This window comes from Punica granatum, chromosome 4 (assembly GCF_007655135.1).
Source record: "Punica granatum isolate Tunisia-2019 chromosome 4, ASM765513v2, whole genome shotgun sequence".
NCBI classification, from domain to species: Eukaryota; Viridiplantae; Streptophyta; class Magnoliopsida; order Myrtales; family Lythraceae; genus Punica; species Punica granatum.
In genome coordinates this window covers 17,970,509-17,989,659 of record NC_045130.1, presented here as the reverse complement: position 1 = coordinate 17,989,659, position 19,151 = coordinate 17,970,509, and the positions used below count along the sequence as shown (strand labels likewise).

At 38.8% G+C, this 19,151-nt stretch overlaps 2 protein-coding genes across 6 annotated transcripts; both read left to right on the top strand.

The window, feature by feature from the left end:
• The first annotated feature begins 829 nt into the window (after positions 1-829).
• LOC116202977 (fasciclin-like arabinogalactan protein 14) lies at positions 830-3,237 on the top strand. The gene is made up of 3 exons (XM_031534613.1): positions 830-1,299; positions 1,459-1,807; positions 2,275-3,237. Exons 1-3 carry the CDS (start codon positions 1,291-1,293, stop codon positions 3,126-3,128), a joined length of 1,212 nt encoding a protein of 403 aa, XP_031390473.1. The 5' UTR covers positions 830-1,290; the 3' UTR covers positions 3,129-3,237.
• Positions 3,238-6,910: 3,673 nt separating this feature from the next.
• LOC116203066 lies at positions 6,911-12,051 on the top strand. 5 transcript variants are annotated; one of them, XR_004156197.1, is made up of 10 exons: positions 6,911-7,042; positions 7,146-7,352; positions 7,606-7,872; positions 8,258-8,323; positions 8,412-8,563; positions 8,665-10,082; positions 10,421-10,711; positions 10,866-11,045; positions 11,137-11,269; positions 11,459-12,051. XR_004156197.1 is itself a non-coding variant. In XM_031534734.1 (5 exons), the coding sequence occupies exons 1-4, from the start codon at positions 10,423-10,425 to the stop codon at positions 11,154-11,156; spliced, it is 378 nt and encodes a 125-aa protein (XP_031390594.1). In that variant the 5' UTR covers positions 10,095-10,422; the 3' UTR covers positions 11,157-11,269; positions 11,459-12,051. The 5 variants fall into 5 exon arrangements, 2 of the variants coding, with proteins under 2 accessions (XP_031390594.1, XP_031390592.1); XR_004156196.1 differs by having other exon boundaries at positions 8,412-9,963; XR_004156195.1 differs by having other exon boundaries at positions 8,412-10,082.
• The last annotated feature ends 7,100 nt before the right edge of the window (positions 12,052-19,151 follow it).

Genomic DNA, 19,151 nt, shown 5'->3' with positions numbered 1-19,151 from the left:
GGATTCTCTCGCGATCTATAGAGAAAGGGCGAGTGTCGAGAGTTTTCTGAGTTATTGATAATTGACAATTTATCTTCATAACATTTAACAAAATATAAGCATAACGCTCATCGTATATCTATTAATGTTATTTAATCTCTAGATGGAAAAAGGGGAAATTGTTGCGTTGTGAATAATTATTCCAGCTATTCCAATCTTAGTTCTCAAGTTTAGCCATGTATTATCAATTGAGGTGGAATTTCCTCTTTTTTTCTGTAGAACAACATAAATACATATAAGTCCCTAATTCAAACTTATAACCATTTAAAAAAGCCACATTTTGGTAGATATAGGAATTTAAGAAAGTAATTGAATTTTTATGCTATTAAACTTTTATCTATTTCAATAGATTTGTACACAAATTAAGTTAATAAAACACATGGTCGATGCGTCCATCATCTAATCAATATATAATAACAAATCCTCAAGCCGGCATATTACGCCGTCACCTCATTAAAAATAAAACTGACTTCTCTCACACTGCTATGTCATTGGAATTCTAAGCCGTCTTATGCCGCCATTATCAGCATCTTATGTTTTTAAAATTTTTTAGAATTTTTGATGATATAATTTCAATATGTAGTTTCTTACTAAAATTGAGTTTTTACTATTACTATATGTGATATATTTTTTACATGATATCTTAAATGAATCAGTCGTCTATTTTAAGAAATGTTTGTTTGATAGAAGTGAATTAAATAGTTACATGATTGGAAATATATACAACACCACATTCGGTTGCGAAGAGGTCAGCCTTCGCCTCGATTTTCCTTCCCCTTCCCTCACCAGTTTTGTCCATTTCACCTGTTGGCACCTTTTCAGATTGCCCTCCAGCCCGAACAGACATATACCCCACTACTGGTTTGTGCCTATGACTCCCACTTCGGTCCCCTCGCTATTCTTCTAACAACGTTTTTTATAGCACCCCATAAATGGAACACGTCTTCCTCCTTGTTCACCTTCCTGCTGTGCACTTTTACTCCTTTCCATTCATTCCCATCCTTGTGCCTGGAACCTTCTCATCAAATTGATACTTCCCATGCCTGGTTATTGCATATTTTCAAAGCAGCTTTTGCTGAACCTGCGTTCACCTCCAATTGCCCATGGCTGAGTACAAGACAATCCCTCGGTTCTATCTCCTAACTCAGATGTTCGGTGCCATTGTTGCTGACGTTTTACTGATTAGATAATTGAGCTTTACTTAAAGTTGGGTTTATAACATGTCATGCTCTTGGCCTCTCAATTCGACTGATGTTTGTGGTATGTTCTATTTTATCCCTTTGGTTTGACTGACGTTGAATTGTTTGTGGATCATTGCCATTCTTGTTTTCTGTTGAAGGAGATAAGGTCTCTGTGGTCTGATTAGAATCATTAGTTTTGTATTCTTTCTTGATATAATTTAGTCATATATGTTGGCAGATCCTCCACTTTGTTTCCACCCGCGGGAAGTCTAGCATTGGGTGCTCGATTCCCGCTGGCCATTGGACCCCAGGAGGGATTGTTGGAGAGGGGCTGAAAGACTTCAGCAACCCGCCCTGGGGGCCGTGCCCGGCAGGGAGCCCCCACTTCCGCCCCTTCTTTCTCTCTTTGAAATTTTATCGGATTGTTTCTATCTTAACTTCAAATTTTTCATTACATGAATGTAAAAAATTTTATTCAATACATATATATATGTATGTATATTTTTGGTTTTGGTTCCCCCATTTGCAGATCGAGAGTATAATGGTGCTTCTGGAAATCTCTTGGAGAGAGACTAAGAAAAAGCATGGTATGTTCATTCATTATTATTGGGGTGTTGGAGGACGACTCGGTTTGTATTTATAACAGTTAGTGAGCCATAGGATTCTTTTTATTTCCGTTTGTCTAAATCAAATATGGCACCCAATCTGAGAAACTCAGAGGTGACTGGAAGTGATTGAATAGAGGCTTTGAGAGCTTCGAAAGAAGTATTGAGATGTGTTCAGCATGCCGGGCTTCTTAATATCTAAGAAACATCCAGAAACAATTCGAACAAATGTATAAAGAAATAACAAAAATTGGCTATTTTTGAAGTATCAATTCACTAAATTTAGATAACGTTACCCGTATTGATGCCTATCATAGTTGGCAAAAACTACTTTCAATTGGAAGAAAGGGAGAGATTCACTCCTGCCCATGGAAATTGCTTTTATAAAGAAAAAAAATGTATCAAAAATATATTCAGCTTTGTGAAACGACTTTAATTTGTTTGAACAGCTGGTTCTAACAAAGGTAAAGCTGCAACAATGGATTCCAAGGCTCTTTGCTTCATTTTAGTTGCAGCTTTCCTTGTATGGACCCCGACCGCCAGTGCCTTCAACATTACCCGCCTACTCGGTCGCTACCCAAACTTCAGCACGTTCAACGACTATCTTACGCAGACTAAGCTCTATGAACAAATCAACCGGAGACAAACCATCACCGTTCTTGTGGTTGATAACTCCGCTATTGGGGGTATCTCAGGAAAGCCGTTGGACTTGATCAAGAGAATCTTGAGCACGCACGTGGTGCTTGATTATTACGACACAGAGAAGCTCCATGACCTTTCGAAGAAATCTACTTTGTTGACCACTCTGTACCAAGCAAGTGGGATCGCGGATAACCAGCAGGGTTTCTTGAACGTCACAAAGAAGGGCTCATCAGGAGACGTTGTCTTTGGATCTGCCGTGAAGGGATCGAGCCTCGACGCCAACCTTGTACAGCAAGTCGCTGCACAGCCGTACAACGTTTCCGTTCTTCAGGTCAGTTCAATAATTAATACACCTGGATTGGATGGCGCAGACGTGAATTCAACATCTGCTCCTTCACCGCCGCCACCAGCAAAAACACCAGCAAAGGCCCCGTCACCAAGCACGGCTGAGGCTCCTGCTGAAGAAGCTACAGCACCAGAGTCTTCAGATGCACCATCAGATGCCCCAGCTGATGCACCGGCTGCTGATGGACCGTCTCCATCTTCATCTGTTCCAGCGGATGCCAAGGCTCCGGCCTCTTCGAAATCTCCAAGCACTCGTGTAGCTTCAAGCACGACCGTCCTTGCTGTGATTTCTTTCTTTGCATTGTCTCTTTGGTAGTTGCATTGCAATAAATATGGTAATATAACAAAATTGTAACATATAGCTAATCATATTTTGGAAACCAAAATTAATGAAACGTAAGATATTCGTTTCCTTTATTTTCTAATAATATCATTGCTATCAACAAAAGTGTTGGTTGAGTGGTAAGCAGCTCACCTTCGTAACGAGGAGAACACAAGTTCGAACCCTGAGAAACGCACTTGTTGGAAGGGAGAATAACCTTTAATGCTCGATCTCCCGACTGGATTAGTCAGACCCCATTGGACATTGGACTCTGGATACCAGGGTACACACCGAAAAAAAAATATCATTGCTAATATTATGAGACCATTTGAGAACTCGACTAGTATTTTTAGTCTTGAGCAAGTTGCTATATGAATCAATGCTTTCACATTCCGTGGAATAACTTAGATCTTCTTTTTTTTTGTTCTGTGCATCATCACGGTTTGACTTTTTCTACCTTTCTTGCGTTGGCTCAAATGCTGCAATCAACCATTCTAGGCCACACCCTGACACTTACGCATAAATAGAAGCAGATTAATAGCTATCTTTATGATTCTGGAGCACAGGTACATAGGTCATTTGCTGCATTTTATGGATTTATGTAAGTTTCTTCTATATATCTCATTATTTTCTTTAAAAGACTTATCTCAAACTATTCATTTTGAGAAACCTTGAGCTCTTGAGAAAGCGTGCTATACTGCAGCAGGTGCATGGCCTTTTGCTCTTTTCTCATTCGCTTGAGGGTCTTGAGAAAACATGCTATATTGTAACTTTTTTATAGCAGCAGTAGAAGACCATTGGTTTTTGTTATAAGTTATTTTACTGAATTTTGCAAGAACATTGAGCGAAAGTGGATAGTGAAAGCCAATTGAAACTAGGAATAGGCATTGGACATTGGACAAATCCTCCAACATTATCTGCTATGTCATCTAGCAAGTGACTCTTAGATTGAATCATTGGAGCAGCATTCATTCCCACCCCTTTCCATAGTTTGCTTCTATTTGCCGGTTGTCAAGTGGCCTTTATATTATGTTAAAGTTAACCATTGCCCTTGACCTGTAGGATGAAAAGTATTCTATCCGGGAATTTCAAAATCGCAATTATCAGATTGTCCTATCATACCATCTGCCTTAGCTCTGTAATATTTATTGTTCTAAAGAAATCATGGAACATCTCCTTTGGAAAGTAGATCCACTTTGTTCGGCATTGGGCCTCGATTGCCTGCTTAGTTTTGATGCAATTTTCCTTTTTACATGTGCAGATCCTATACTTTTTTAGGGCCTAACAGGAAAGGAAAAATAATGTGCAGGGAAACACTTTGATAGAGACTATGTTGCAGGACAATATTCCGATTTTAGCAATCTTATATTTTTTGCATATATCTATGTTTTGTAAGCAATATGATAAATAAGTTGCTCCAGGAATTTCTTGAGCCTTGAATGCGACTGAAATGCTGGGAAAAGAAGATAAATAACTTGATATTTCCAAGTTCACACCAAATTCACAATTCAAACCAAGAAATAGGTTAGTTCTATTTTCCGATTAAGTTTCAACTTATTGCTTGTATTTTACGTTGTTGAATTTTAAAAAAGAAAAGGATTATATTCAAGCTTTAAAAATTATTTTGTAAAAAGTTACCTTATTGTGGCAATGCTATTTGCACTTCTCCATTGCTAAGGCATTTTGGGTTTTATTTCATTGCATGTGCTACCATATCTGATCTTAACCGCATACTTGCATAAGCTATCTAATACAATATCCAAAAAATGTGCTTGTGCTTATTTTACCTACCGAAAATACTGCTACATGTGCTTTTGGCATCTCCTTTGCCATATGAAATTTTTAAACAAACAGATGATTTATGGGATCACTGTATGTAGGCAATATATAAATAAAACAAACAAGTTTTAGAACAATGCTCTTGCTGTGTCAAGGCTATTATGTTGCTTCGCTAAGCTTATAGTCCTCGGATTGCTTGTGATTATTAATATTGCTTGATGTGCTTGTCAGTTCCATATCTAGAGCAAAAGTCTGTATTAGTTATGTTCGAATTTCTCAACCTCCTCCCATGGCATGAATTTTTGTGTCCAGCTTAATTTCCCTATTTCTAAACAGTACAAAAATTATATTTGATGTTTTTTTTTTTTGCGGTACATTATCCTTTTGCTCCATTCTTGTTTCCATTTAATATTGTGAAGTATGGATGGTATATTCTTGGTAGTTTTTGGACAAGATGAAGAAAAAGGTTCTTATTCTTTATCACTTGGTCTATCCATGTTTCCTCTACAGGATCGAATTCATGATGGATTACTCTTAAAGATTAGCAACAAATACCGTGACTTTATGTAACTACTCGTGTGTCATCTCCACTTGCTCTCCTATGGTTTTAAAGACAGGAAAAGACTAAAGTTTCAGCATCCTTCTGGTATGAGCTGCTTATACATTTCATCTTAATATGTCAGTTCAACTAATCAGAAAATCATTTTGGGTATTCAAAGTTCTTAATTTCGTTACACCATAGTGGTGATAAGTTGACATCTTGCTCCACGTAAATCTACCTCGGTATTAGCATAGAGTAATAAATCTTTATGAGTTTGAATTTGTGGACTGTTGAGTTTTTTTTTTTCCAAATGCTTGGTGGAATAACGATGGATCAAAGAATGCAATAAGAGGTAAACATTTTGCAGAAGGGTAAAATTATGATGTTTGGGCTTAAATAAGAAAATTTATAAGGAGTTGAACTATGATGAAGAGGTTGGATATGATGCGGAGGTGAATTTTACTTATGTAACAGATTGGAGTTTCACCATATTTAATATTGCACGAAGATATATACTATAGCTATTTGATTTCTCTCTGGAAAATGGACATCATATGCCCTTTTTCTCGTGATCTTTCAATTTCAATAATTCAGTCATGCCACATTAGGGTGTAAAACTTTTGGTTCTTTCTGTGACATCAGGAATCCAAATTATGGACCTTGTGACAATTGGAAGAACTATATGTGTGTGTGTGTGTATAAATATACATCTCACAAGATGTAGAAAATTGTGGGAAGACTTATGGAGTCATTTAATTTATATGAAATTGGTGTTTATTTTAGATGTGCTTTATTAGTGATCTATTTGTGATGAAGCTTTATAAATATTAACTTGGATATGGTATTACTTTTGCTTTGCTCTGATTCCCAATTTTATGCTGATTTTCGATTGGTTTATTGTGGCAAATTTTCAGGTTGCATAAATTGTTTAGTAACTCGTTTAAGGGAACTGTCATGTGTAATTTCAGGCATGGTGATAGGATAATCGATGTCTATGAGAGAGCTATTAAAAGCACGGCGATCCTCACATTCAATAATCCCGTGCAGCTCCAACTAATCTCATAAGATGGTGAAGTGGTGCATATTTGCAAATAGCTTTTACATTCATGTATCAAGGTCTGAGTTGAAACTACAATAACAAATATGCATGTACAGAAATCAACAACTAACTTACATTTTTGTTTATATTATTATTTGCAGTGACAGTGGTTTTTGTCGTGCTTTCTTGTTTCATTAAATCAATCAGTAAGGTAGGTTGCACGTTCAATGAACGTGCTGTTACACTCGTGTATCAAAAGCAGCAGCTTCCGTGGAAAATGATCTCCATGGAACCAAACGGGCCTTATCATACTAACATGGTAGGGTACTTTATCTTTGACTAATCCTGGAAGTGCCTTCGCTTTTAGGACTAAATATTTGGCACGCTATAGATTGAGCTAACTTGTTGGTTGAGAGTGTCAAATTGGTTTGGTGTCTAAAAATGTCTCTGATGTTGCTCTTGCTTTCTCTCTCACACGAATCCCCTTTCAGGCACAGATGATATAATTGAAGTCACATTTTCAAGTCAATAGTGGAAGCAAGGTTTCAGGTTGTTATGTTATACATTTCCTCTTATAGATCTAATTTTGTTTCTGCAGTAATTTGTTTGCATCGTCTCCATAAATCATTTGCCGAGCAAATTCTTGAACCAGGTGATTCTGTAGATTATAAGCCATTGTCTCGAAGACTGTCAGATTGTTTGTGTCTCTCACTCCGGAAGATGGATCGACCAGTGCATTGGATACTGTTCTCAACTTAATGCTTGGAGTTCTTGCTTGACTGGATAGTTCTCGTAATTTTTCCGAAGTAACATCCTGTCGCCAGCGATGGGCTCCAGTATTTGAGTTGCGGAACTCAAGGTAACGCTTTATATTGTATTTGTCTTTTAGTTAACCGATTGCCTTACTCTTTCATTTCCTGTTATAACATATCTGGTTTTGCATCTCAGTTTGTTGAATTTTATTCGTGAATTGCTATCAGAGAACGTTTACATACTCCAAGTATTCAAGGTTGATATTATTACGTAATACCTCTTTGTTAGTTTGATGTTCTAATATTTTCCCTGACTTACATCTTTGGGCTTTAACTTTTAAATTGCTTGTTGATTTACAGGGTGCTCGATAATTTAATCGAATCCAACACAGAGGAGGTAATCAGTCTTCTGAGATGCTTCTGTAAGAAAATGGAAGCAAAAATGCCGCACTTTAACTTTCGCTAAGGGAAACATGAAGGAGGAGTTTCGAGAATCTGTTCTTATATAGGGAAGCTTATGAGCTACTGGAGCGAATTGCCGCATAGCAGTAACCTGATCATAGAAGTTGATGAGACTAAATTGACTCTGATTCATGCTTTTTTATTGGCTTCTAATGGATAAGGATGGTATGATAACTCTTCACTTAATAAACCATAATTCTACTGCTTCTTATTGAAATTCGTGCTCGGCAGTGATGGAAACATTGGGGCTTTTAGCTTCTGGCAAATTTGATATAAAGCTCCATGTGTTCTAAAGTTTTAGTCAATTTTCAAACTTTGGCGCCCGTAAAATTTAAAGTTCTCATTAGCTCATTGCTTGCGGACCCTGCTCCTGCCTCATCAAAAGTCTTGGTTTTTGTCCCTGCTCTTAGATTCTTTCCAACAAAGCTGTTGTCAAATGATGTTCTCGTCTCTTTTGGGGGGTCAAAAATACGATTGCTGTGAAGCTTGTAGTTGTTTCTTCTTGTTTTTTTTCACTTAATTTCCTAGACTTACAGTTTATGTTCTGCAGAAGCACATAAGGTCTCGAGCATTATCTCGCTTTAGGAATGTTATGACTATGAGCAACATGTATGAGGTAAGATTTTGCTAGATTAAGTTCTGATAATGACAATTTTCTAAAATACTAGTATCAGGTTCATACTGAGCGATTTGTCGATGATCAGGCTATCTGAAAAGTATTTTTGTCCCGGTGTTCTTCAATATGTCGTTTGTTGTTCAAGACGGGAAATCATAAAATATCAGAAACGCTTGCCTGGAGGCCCTTGCTTCAATTGCCGCTAAAATGGATTGGAAGTCATACTATGCCTTTCTCAAGGTGCTTCCATGAGATTTCCCTAAACCCAGAGAAGCGAAAGGTGCTCCTTTGGCTAATCTGCTCAATTTTGGACCAGTTTCACTTTATGAATGCATTTGCAGATCAAGGACCAGATATCTCATTGGGCCATGCTTCGGATGATCTTGACATGACAGTGGGTCTGCTGCTTATACAGTGAGAAAATGCAGTTCTGCTACATTCACAGAGACAGAGACATCCCTTCATCCACGTGTGCTTCCTAAGATGCAGAAACTACTTAACTTGGAGAGTGACAAGGTTAATGTGAACATCAATCTCGCTATGCTCAAGCTGTTGAAGCAGCTTCCAGGAGAAATAATGGAGTCACAACTTCCTAGTTTTATTCACTGCATCTCAAACTTCCTGAAGAGTCGTCTTGAGAGTATTCGTGATGAAGCAAGGTTAGTTTTAGCGGCCTGTTGAAGCAGCTCGGTGTGGATTACTTGCATTTCATTCTCAATGTTCTCAAAGCGACTCTTAAACGCGGATTCAAGGTCCATGTGTTGGGGTACACCTCGCACTGCCAAGTGTCGAAGGTCCTTAATGACACTGGTAAGGGGAAGTTGGACTACTGTCTGGAACACCTTCTCTCAGTAGTAGAGAACAACATCCTTTGAGATGTCTCGGAAGAAAAGAAGGTGGAGAAGATTGCATTCAAAATGAAAGAGACAAAGAAGTGGGCTTCGTTTGAGACCCTAAAGATGATTGCCCAGAACATTACTTTCAGAAGCCATGCACGGAAGCTTCTCTCTCCGCTCACTTGCAGAAGCATTTGACACTGAAAAAGAAGGCAAAGTTGCAGATCATGTTGAGCCACATTGCAGCTGGGATTGAATATAATCCTTTTGTTGACCAGACCAACCTATTTATTTTCTTGTACAGCCTCATAGAAGATGGTATAAATAACGAAAAGGGTCGTCAGACTCATGAAGACAACATTCAGGGCAAAGAAATCCCGCCCACCCGGGTCATTGGTGGTGACTCACCAAGTTCACATGCGATCATTGTTTTTGCTCTCAGGCTGCTTCAGACCTGTCTAAAGAAATTGAAACTTGATGGGAATGACAAGTGACTGCTGTCAATGTTGGACCCTTTTGTTGTGCTCTTGTGCAAATGCTTGGGTTCCAAGTAAAAGGATATATTATCCTCTTTTCTTGGATGCTTAATCCATCTGATCAGGTTGCTTTTGCCATCTCTCAAGCCTTGAGCTGATAAAATCAAAGCAGCTCTATTAGACATTGCTGAAAGCACGGCAAACAGCAGCAGCCCATTGATGGAATCATGTTTAAGGTTGTTGACTGTCCTCCTGCAGAGTACACACATCAGCCTCTCTTATAAACAGTTGGCTGTGCTGACTCCGTTCCCAATGTTTGTCTAGCTTGGTAGGATTTCTTCTCCTGTTGCACTCTCTCTTCTCAAGGCTATAATTCAGAGAAAGTTTGCAGCTCACGAGATATGTGATGTTGTGACACAAGTGCAAGAGTCGATGGTGACAAGTCAGGTGGAGCCTATTCGTAAGAAGTGCATTCAAATTTTGCTGCAATTCTTACTTGATTATAAACTCGAAAGAAAACGGCAGCAGCAACATCTAGATTTCCAGCTGTCTATAGCAAACCTAATACAAGGAAATATTTTCCTGTGTCTTTTTTCCTTTTCTTTCATTTTTGAGAAATGGGATTTTTACTATGATTATAAGTTTATTTTAGATGTGGAAACATAAGAGGAAAGTCGAAACATCTGCGTCTGCCATTGTTCTGTTTTGAGGAAACTGCGCTATAGCAACTTGGGTTCTTTAAGACTGGTTGTACTGAACTGGTTCCTTTGTTTTTCCATCATCAGGTATGAGCACTGATCGGGCAGAGAGGCTGTGCTTGAGATGCTTCACGCAATTGTGGTTAAGTTCCCTGAACATATTTTGGACGAGCAGTCTGAGACGATTTATATCGATCTGGTGCTTTGCTTGTCGTATAAGCCACCCATGTCTCGATTCTATTTTTGACTACAGCTTATCCTGGTATCTGAGTAAGGAAGAGCAACTACGGGGTGCTGCAGCTCAGGTGGGTGAGAAGAACCAACTATGGGGTCTTGCCAGGGGAAAAAAAAAATCAACTATAGGGTGCTGCAGCACAGGTTTGATACTGTCAAGTATTGCTTTTATTTTACCGTCAAGATTTTAATTTGTGACAATGCACATGCAGGTTTTCTTCTTCTGGAGAGCTGTTTGTTTCATTACTCCTCTATTTCCTTTTAGGCTGAACGACTGATTCCAGATGTGAATATGCAGGTTCTAGGTTTGCTGGTGCAAGTCATGAAAACTGCCTTCCAAAAACTCGCATCTCGAGCATCTTGCCTGTGACTAGAAGTATCTTACAGTCAGCTGTCAGTGCAGTTGCAAATCACGATTGCCTTTCGGATTTTGATCAAAGCAATGGGAAAGATTGCCTTTCGGATGGTGCCTGTTCAGGTTCATATTTGCAATAGCAAATGGGCATGAAAATTTTCATGTAATTAGTTATCTTAGTGGTGACAACATTTTATTTTTGTGCTGCTTGCAGATGAAAGTTGTATTCGATGATTTCCAAAAGTTCACTTTGCAAATCAGCGGTCAAGAGTCTTTGCCTTATTCAGATCAATTACTTATACCGGTCTTCAAAGTTTGCGAAGGACATGCCGGGAAGGTTGTACCTGGTAAGTCTTCAAATTCCTTATGCTTCTAAAATTTTAATTCCAGAGACATGTTTCATCTGTTTATGTGCAGTGAAAAGCTATCCCCCGCGAAAGGCGGATTGTTTTTCTCTTGATGGTCCCCTACCACCACTCAAGTTCATCTAAAAAATAGATTAGTCTTAATATTCTTTTATGGAAACCTCAACGCAGTTAGCCCAAGAAATCTCGGAATCTCTGAGGAGCACATTTGGAATAGAGAATAATGTTCGGGTACACGCCCAGACAAGGAAGGAATTCAATGACGAGAGGGACAACACGAAGCGGGATGAGAAGCTCATGGCAGTCGTGGACCCTGCTAGGAACACAAAGAGGAAGCTCAGGATTGCTGCCAAGAACTGTGCCAACAAGAGACGCAAGATCATGTCCATGAAAATGCAGAGAGGTGGATGCGCAAGCAGCAAAGGGATGAGAAGAAAGAAACCAGGGAAAATTCCAACTTGCGGCCTACCTGGATTTATTTTGACCGGTCTATACTTCGGTAGGAGGGGCATTCATTCATAGATCTGGGTTAAGTTTTGGTAAAAACTATATAGGGTTAATTTTTGGTAAAAACTATACGTTGGCAAAAACTATTGGCAGGAGGGGCATTCATTCATAGATCTGAGTTAATTGCTAGTTCGACCTTTGACTAGCAAAACTTTTGGTTCTGACCAAAAGTACAGAATTCGATTGAGTGGTTCTAATTTAACTTCGTTGGGAAAATTGTATTATCAAAGCGATCTGATCTGCTGCTTCAATCTGGAAAATTCAAATACCATGTTCATCACAGAGAGGTTGTGAGTCGCTTGTTCGGACCTTAATTTTAACACTAGAAGATCCAAAAAACCACACTTTTCTAAGTTAAAGGAAAAACTACTTTTCACAATATCTTACTATGGCATATTAGAGGTATGCTGCAATTTTAACATGAATTTACATAAATGACATGTCATATCCATTCAAGTTGTGTGTAGACTTGAAAAGGGGACCAACGTGGATTGATTCAAGCGGTTCGGCGCTTGTTCCGCTTAAGTAAGGTCTCAGTTCGAGTTCTTGTGAATGTAGAAAATCCACGCTGTGAGAGCTTTAGCCCTTAGTGGTCTGACCTGACTCGATTGGATTAGTCGAAGTCCAATTGGGCTTTCAGATACTAAGGTTCACACCCAAAAAATGGATTGAAAAGGGGAGTGGACATATTCTTTCAGCCGGTTTAGCATATGTGGGCCACTCCACTCAGCTCGTCCCTGATGGTATGCACCACCTCACCCCCGCCATTTAGTCTTCTTCTCAGCTCATCCCTGATGGTATGCTGCAAACCTATGTGCTGCTCAGGTTCATCTGTGGAAGGCTTTGTTGGATATCAAAAGGTAAATAGGGATGGGCCCCCAGATGGTAAGACAGGATTTTAATGTGATTAGCAGGAGTGAAAAGACTAATAGTGCTGATATTAGCTGTCTGCCTGGTATGGAGGATCTTAAGGAATTTTTGTGTAATGTTGAGCTCCTAGACCACCAATATATTAGGGAATTTCTTTACTTGGACAAACAAAAGGGATGATGGTAATATCACTTGGAAGCTAGATAGAGCACTGGTGAATGAACAGTGGCTATCAGGCTTTCCAGGAACTAAGGTGGAGCTCACTCCACTGATGTCAGATCATTGTCCCAGCATTACTATTTAAAGGACTTTCAGATTTTTTAATTTCTGGACAGAACATGAGAAGTATGCAGATGTAGTGGAGGCAGCATGGAAGATTGAGATTAAGGGCACTCCTATGTATATCCCCTGTAGCAAACTGAAGCACTTGAAGAAGAGGCTGAGGAGTCTTAATGCTAAGCATTTCTCTGAGCTGAAACATATCCAGAGTTTGCTCATGCAGGGCAGTACTGATGCTGAGCTCATTCGATAGGAAAAGGAAGCTAGTAGAATAAATGTGGAGCTCAGATCTGCAGAAGAATCTCTCTTCAGACGAAAGTCGAGAGTAAATTGGTTATCTTTAGGGGACCACAATACAGGATTCTTTCATCGTATGGTCAAGGCTAGAAGAGCAAAAACCAATGTTATGGTACTTCATGATTCTGAAGGAAGAAGGTTAGAAGAACCAGAGGCCATAATGCAGGAGGCCATTAGTTTCTATAAGAGGCTGTTGGGTACACCTGATGCGAATGTTAAAAGGTGCAGCTTGCAGTGTCTTCAAGGCATTCTTTAGTATTCCATCCCTGAGGTTTTACAGCATACACTTACTGAGTGCATTACCGAGGAAGAAATAAGGATGGCACTTTGGAGTATGGATGGGTATAAGGCCCCAGGCCACCATGGCTTTAATGCACATTTCTTTAAATCTCTTGGTCCATTATTCGAAATGATTTTGTGAGAGCAACCAGACTTTCAGATGCTCAAAGCTTTTGGGGCAATTTAACGGCACTGCAGTTTCCATGGTACCTAAAGTGCCGAATACTTTGAGGATGGCTGAGTATAGACCAATCTCTTGCTGCAATGTGCTTTATAGGTCTATTTCAATATCTGCCAAATAGACTTAAAGTCACTCTCTGTGGGTTTATCTCAAAGAGTCAATGTGCTTTTGTTCAAGGAAGGAAAATGGGAGACAACATTATGCCTGCACATGAGCTTGTGAAGGGATATCAAAGAGAGTATGGCGATCCAAGATGTGCAGTTAAAGCTGACATAATGAAGGCTTTTTACTCAGTGGATTGGATGTTCTTGCTGCAAGTGCTGCGGGCTACTGTTGTCCAGACAAGTTTATTGAATGGATCTCAGCATGTATAACAGGGCCAAAATGCTCTTTAATCATCAATGGACTTGCAGGTCATATTGAAGGAAAGGAGGGTGTGAGACAAGGGGATCCTCTTTCTCCTCTTCTCGATAGGGCAGCAGTTGATGGAAAAATTTGTTATCACCCCAAGCGTAAAAGAATTCAGCTCACCAATTTGGGGTTTGCAGATCACATGCTCATATTTTTAAGGGGGGGTGTGCAATCCTTGAAGGAACTAGCCAAGGTTTTGAAGTATTTCCACTATCTTTTTGGCTTGAAACTCAATCCTGCGAAGACGGAACTGTTATGTGCAAGTTTGAATAAGGAAGAGGAGAACCTGCTCTTGCCTGTAAGTGGATACAGACGAGGGCAGCTTCCACCTGGGAGTACCACTAATTCCTGGCAGGTTGACATACAAAGAATGCCAGCCTCTTGTGGAGAAAATTGTTGAAAGAAACAATGGCTGGACAATTAAAAATTTTACTTATGCATGAAGGTTTCAGCTGGTGAACTCTGTACTCCATTCTATGGTTAATTTCTATTGTTGTTACCAAAGAAGGTGATAAGGATGGTGGAGCAGAAATGTAGATCCGTCTTGTGGAAAGGAAGCAGAGGCTAGAGGTGCTAATGTTAAATAGGCCGAAGTTTGCTTGCCTAAGAAAAGGAAAGGTTTGGGAGTAAAGCGGTTAGAGGCTTGGAATAAAAGCCTGTATATTGAGATATTTGCTGTTGATCATGGTCAAAGCAGGATCTCTATGGATTGTTTGGGTGCAAGCATATTTTCTTCGAGAAAGGAGTTTCTGGTCTGTAAAGCCATCTGATGCTAAGGGAAGAAACTATTGAAGTTAAGGGACCTGGCCCATCCTCTTATCAAGCATAAGGTGGGAGATGGTTCTGATACTTTCTTATGGTTTCATAATTGGCACCCTTGGAGTCCCCTAAATAGTAGGTGCCCTCAAAACGTTATTACTGTCTCAGTGCTTCTTTTGCTGGCTCGGGTGAAGGATATAATAGAAGAGAGCAAATGGAATTGGAGGCCCTCTAGAAATGGCAAGAATGCAACTAGTCAAGCTGTTTTGATGCAACTGCCTGACCCCTATGCTGATAGGAAGGATCAGATTATCTGAATTGGGGGAAAAAGGGACAATTTTCTATAACTAGTGCTTGGGAGGAGCGCAGAAGGAAGGAAGAAAGGGCGAATTGGCACAAACGGATCTGGTTTAACCCAAGTATACCGAGGCACAGTTTTGTCTCTTGGTTAGCCATAAAAAAAGGGATCAAAACAAGAGAGAGTCACTGTGTGGTTCCCTGGGCATAATAAGAGATGTGTACTTTGTCAGGATGTTGAGGAGAATAGGGACCACATATTTTTCAGATGTGAGTTTGAAGGAAGATTTGGCAAGCTGTGTTGCAGAAGTGTGGATATAGCGGAGGAATTAAATTGGGCTATAAGAAGGAAAGATGATGATCACTAACTAAAGATGATGACCTGTAGAAGACCAGCTCTAATTCAGAATAAATGATGATCTCTTCGAAAGGAGAAGGGGCAGGGAGCTCGCATGGGGACTCCCCAGTCAGCAACCTCCTTCACCGGCGAGGCTGCCAGGAGAATGCTCCTGCACGAGCTCCCCCACCCTTTGTTCCTTCTACCCCACGCGAAGGGAGAAGGAATAAAAAGCGAGGGAGCTCGGGTGGGGCTCCCGGCTGGTGACCTCCCTCATTGGCGAGATAGCTGGAGGGTCCTAGTTTCCTAGTGACCTCACCAATGTGTGTGGTCGCGAGGGGAGCCCCATGCGAGCTCCCCATCCCGATTCCTCCACTTTTATTTTTTAAGTTTCCTATTTTTTATATTTATTAATATCGAAATTGACTAAAATGATGTCTTTTTGATTATTTTATACAATTGTGACGGTATTTTCCATTGCCCCATTTAAAGATTGGACCAAATTGGTAGACGAAATCATGTTTCAAGGATCACATCGTTGGCAAAATTCTTTCAGGGACCAAAGTGTTGGCTTGCCAATCTTTCAGGGACCAAACTGACAGTAAAGTAAAAAAAGAAGTTCTAATAGGATGAGCAAAATGATAGAATCTCAAAAGAGTATAATGCTTTGATAAAAGTTGTTACATGCTTGATATTAGGGGTGGCAATTTGTGTCGTGTCGTGTTTATACGTGTAGTGTTTATACGGGTTCGTGTTATCGAAGTCATAACCCGTACACGACACAATTATTAAACGGGTCAGGTTTTGGAAACCCATACACGACACATTTATATCCGTGTCAACCTATTTAGACACGTTTAAACCCGTTTATCGAGACGTGTCATAATAGGTACACGAATGCAAGACACGATTATAAACGTTATCCGGACACGTTAACACAACTTGTTTATCCGATCAACTCAGTTACCCGGATACATTAACACGACATGTTTATCTGATTAACTCGTTTACCGGAACACGTTAATAGGACGTGTGTTTGATTGGGTGAAAGAAAGTAAAAGAAATTAGGTTAAAGACTTCGGAAGTTAAGATTACATAAGGATATTTTGGTAAATCCAAATACATAAATGGATTAACGGGTTACATGATTATAGTAACACAATTAAATATGTCTAAATAAATAGGTTTAATCGTGTATAATCAGGTTACATGGGTTCAACCCGATAAGACACACTTATTAACCGTGTTTAAACGGGTTGGACCCGTTTAGACCAACTATAAAAAATGTCCAACCCAAACTCGTTTAACTCCGTGTCGTGTTATCGTGTCGTGTGAAATATTGCCAACCCTACTTGATATAGTAATAGGTTATGATATATATGTATATGTATATATATATATATATTATATGAATACATATATATGTATATATATCAAATTTGAAGATGGTGTCGTATCTATTGAATAGACTAAGTATATTCCGTGATATCTAATGTTAGTCCTTTACATAATAAATATATAATATAATCTACTCAAAATATATTATAATATTAATATGCACAATATCTAATTGCATATATTTTCCGTGATATCGCCTAATAACAAAATAAAAATAACAATGTCATAGTACCAACAATAATCACATCAACAATAATCTTACAAACTATACTATATTTAAACAAAAGTTCGATTTTTTTTTTTGTAACTATTACCTCATTTATAGGGTCCCTAAGTGGTTAGATTAAATATGATTCAAGTTTAAATAAAAAAAGAGGAATTAAATGACAATATTATCTATTTAATATTACTCAAATTTTACAGTGCATTTTTTCGTACCGTACAAAACTAATGTGACCCATTGGATCCCCTCATTTAATATGGACCGTCCATTTTACATATTTTTTTTAACTAATTTCATTCTTTACTTTTCTATTTTTATCCAACAAACCTTCAATACTGTTACAAATTAACCCTCATATAGACCAATGAAGAAGTGCCACGTCATCGATCATAAACCACTCGTAGCACTTTTAAGCGTTTGAGGGAAGATAATTCTCCAGTTTCTTCAAAGGTGGATGAGAACCGACTTAAATTATTCATTGTCATATTCATGTTACTTTGAGAAACCATGTGCGATTATTTTGTTGTTCTCTCTCTGTTTTTTTTTTTTTAACGCCAACATCCTACAAACTCATCATCTCATTTAATTCCTCCCTCGCTCTGTTCGCTTCTGCAAGCAAATCTTCAGCAATCTCACCATCCTCGATTTCGCTTCGTTTCAGCAAAAAGCTTCTGATTGGTCTCCAATTTGAGCCTTTGACCCCCTTATCATCTCAGTAATTCCTCTAACTAGATTAAACTTCCTAAGTTTCTGCTTCATGTTAACATATCCCCTGCACCATGAAATTTTCTTCTCCAAATCTTTCATTGACTTTTCAACCTTCCCAGTAAGGCCACCACTATTAAAGTGGCCATATGTCGTAAATTTGGCATTTCCAATACTGAGCTTCTTCCACAGCCCCCTCCAAATAAATTAGTTAGGTCATTATCTACCTCTTTATTGAGCTTTTTTCTCCCTCGGCTTATAACAATGAGAATCTCCTGTTAGGTCAAGTATTGTTGTGCCAGAGAAAACATATATTTACCTGCTGAAACATGTTACATTTGGGAGCAGCAATTTCATTCTCCATGCGGAGCAGTTAAAGCTCCGGTATTTTCTTGTGAACGGGAGAATGGCGATCCTACTTTGCTAGGCAATGAGCCCCAAAGGCCTGATGTGTCAATGACAGAGTTACAGTTGGGAAGGTCTGTGCCCCTACCTCAAGGGAAGCAACCGAACCTTGAGGGAAAGTAACCGGACGTTGACGTGAGAATGAGACAACTACCTCCGTAAGTTGTTGACCAATCGAGCAAAAAACATATGCACACATATTTATGTTGGAAGCGTATCGATTGAATACAACGTAGAGATAATTAAGTTAAAGTTTGTTTGAGTATTTCACTGTTAAGTGTGGGAGGTGAAGCATTAGATTGCATTTGCCTGTATTCATGTGTATCATTGTGGACAAAAATCACATGTTATATAATAAATGGACCAAATCATGATTTTTTGGAGATATTTTTGAAATTTTAAAACTTATAAAAATGAACAGTCTAGATTAGATTGAATGGAATTTTATATATGGTATGAAAAAATAAAAAAATATGCATTGAAAAAGCAGCCTTAATACTATACTTTTTGCTCTCTTTTCTTCCCATGTCGACCTATCATTATTTTACTATCCTCTCTTAACGTCACCATTCCACATTCTTTGACATTATTTTTGTTTCTTTTTCAAATTTTATCGAGAACTCTTAGTTTTTATTTTTCGCACCATCTTAAATTTTTTCCTTCCTCTTCTAAGTCAATTCATTCATAAAGGTATTGAACAAAATGAGTATATATAGTTGACGGCCAGTGCACTGGGTATCACTGGCTATATTCTAGCAACTTAGTACAAATTTGCGCCTAACTGACCGAAAATAATATAGTAACAATGTACTTAAGACGTGTATATTTTGCCACATAGATCACCCTCTAACAAAAACAACGACGACATCGACGACAACAATAATAATGACAACAATACCTTGGGACGGAGCCAAGT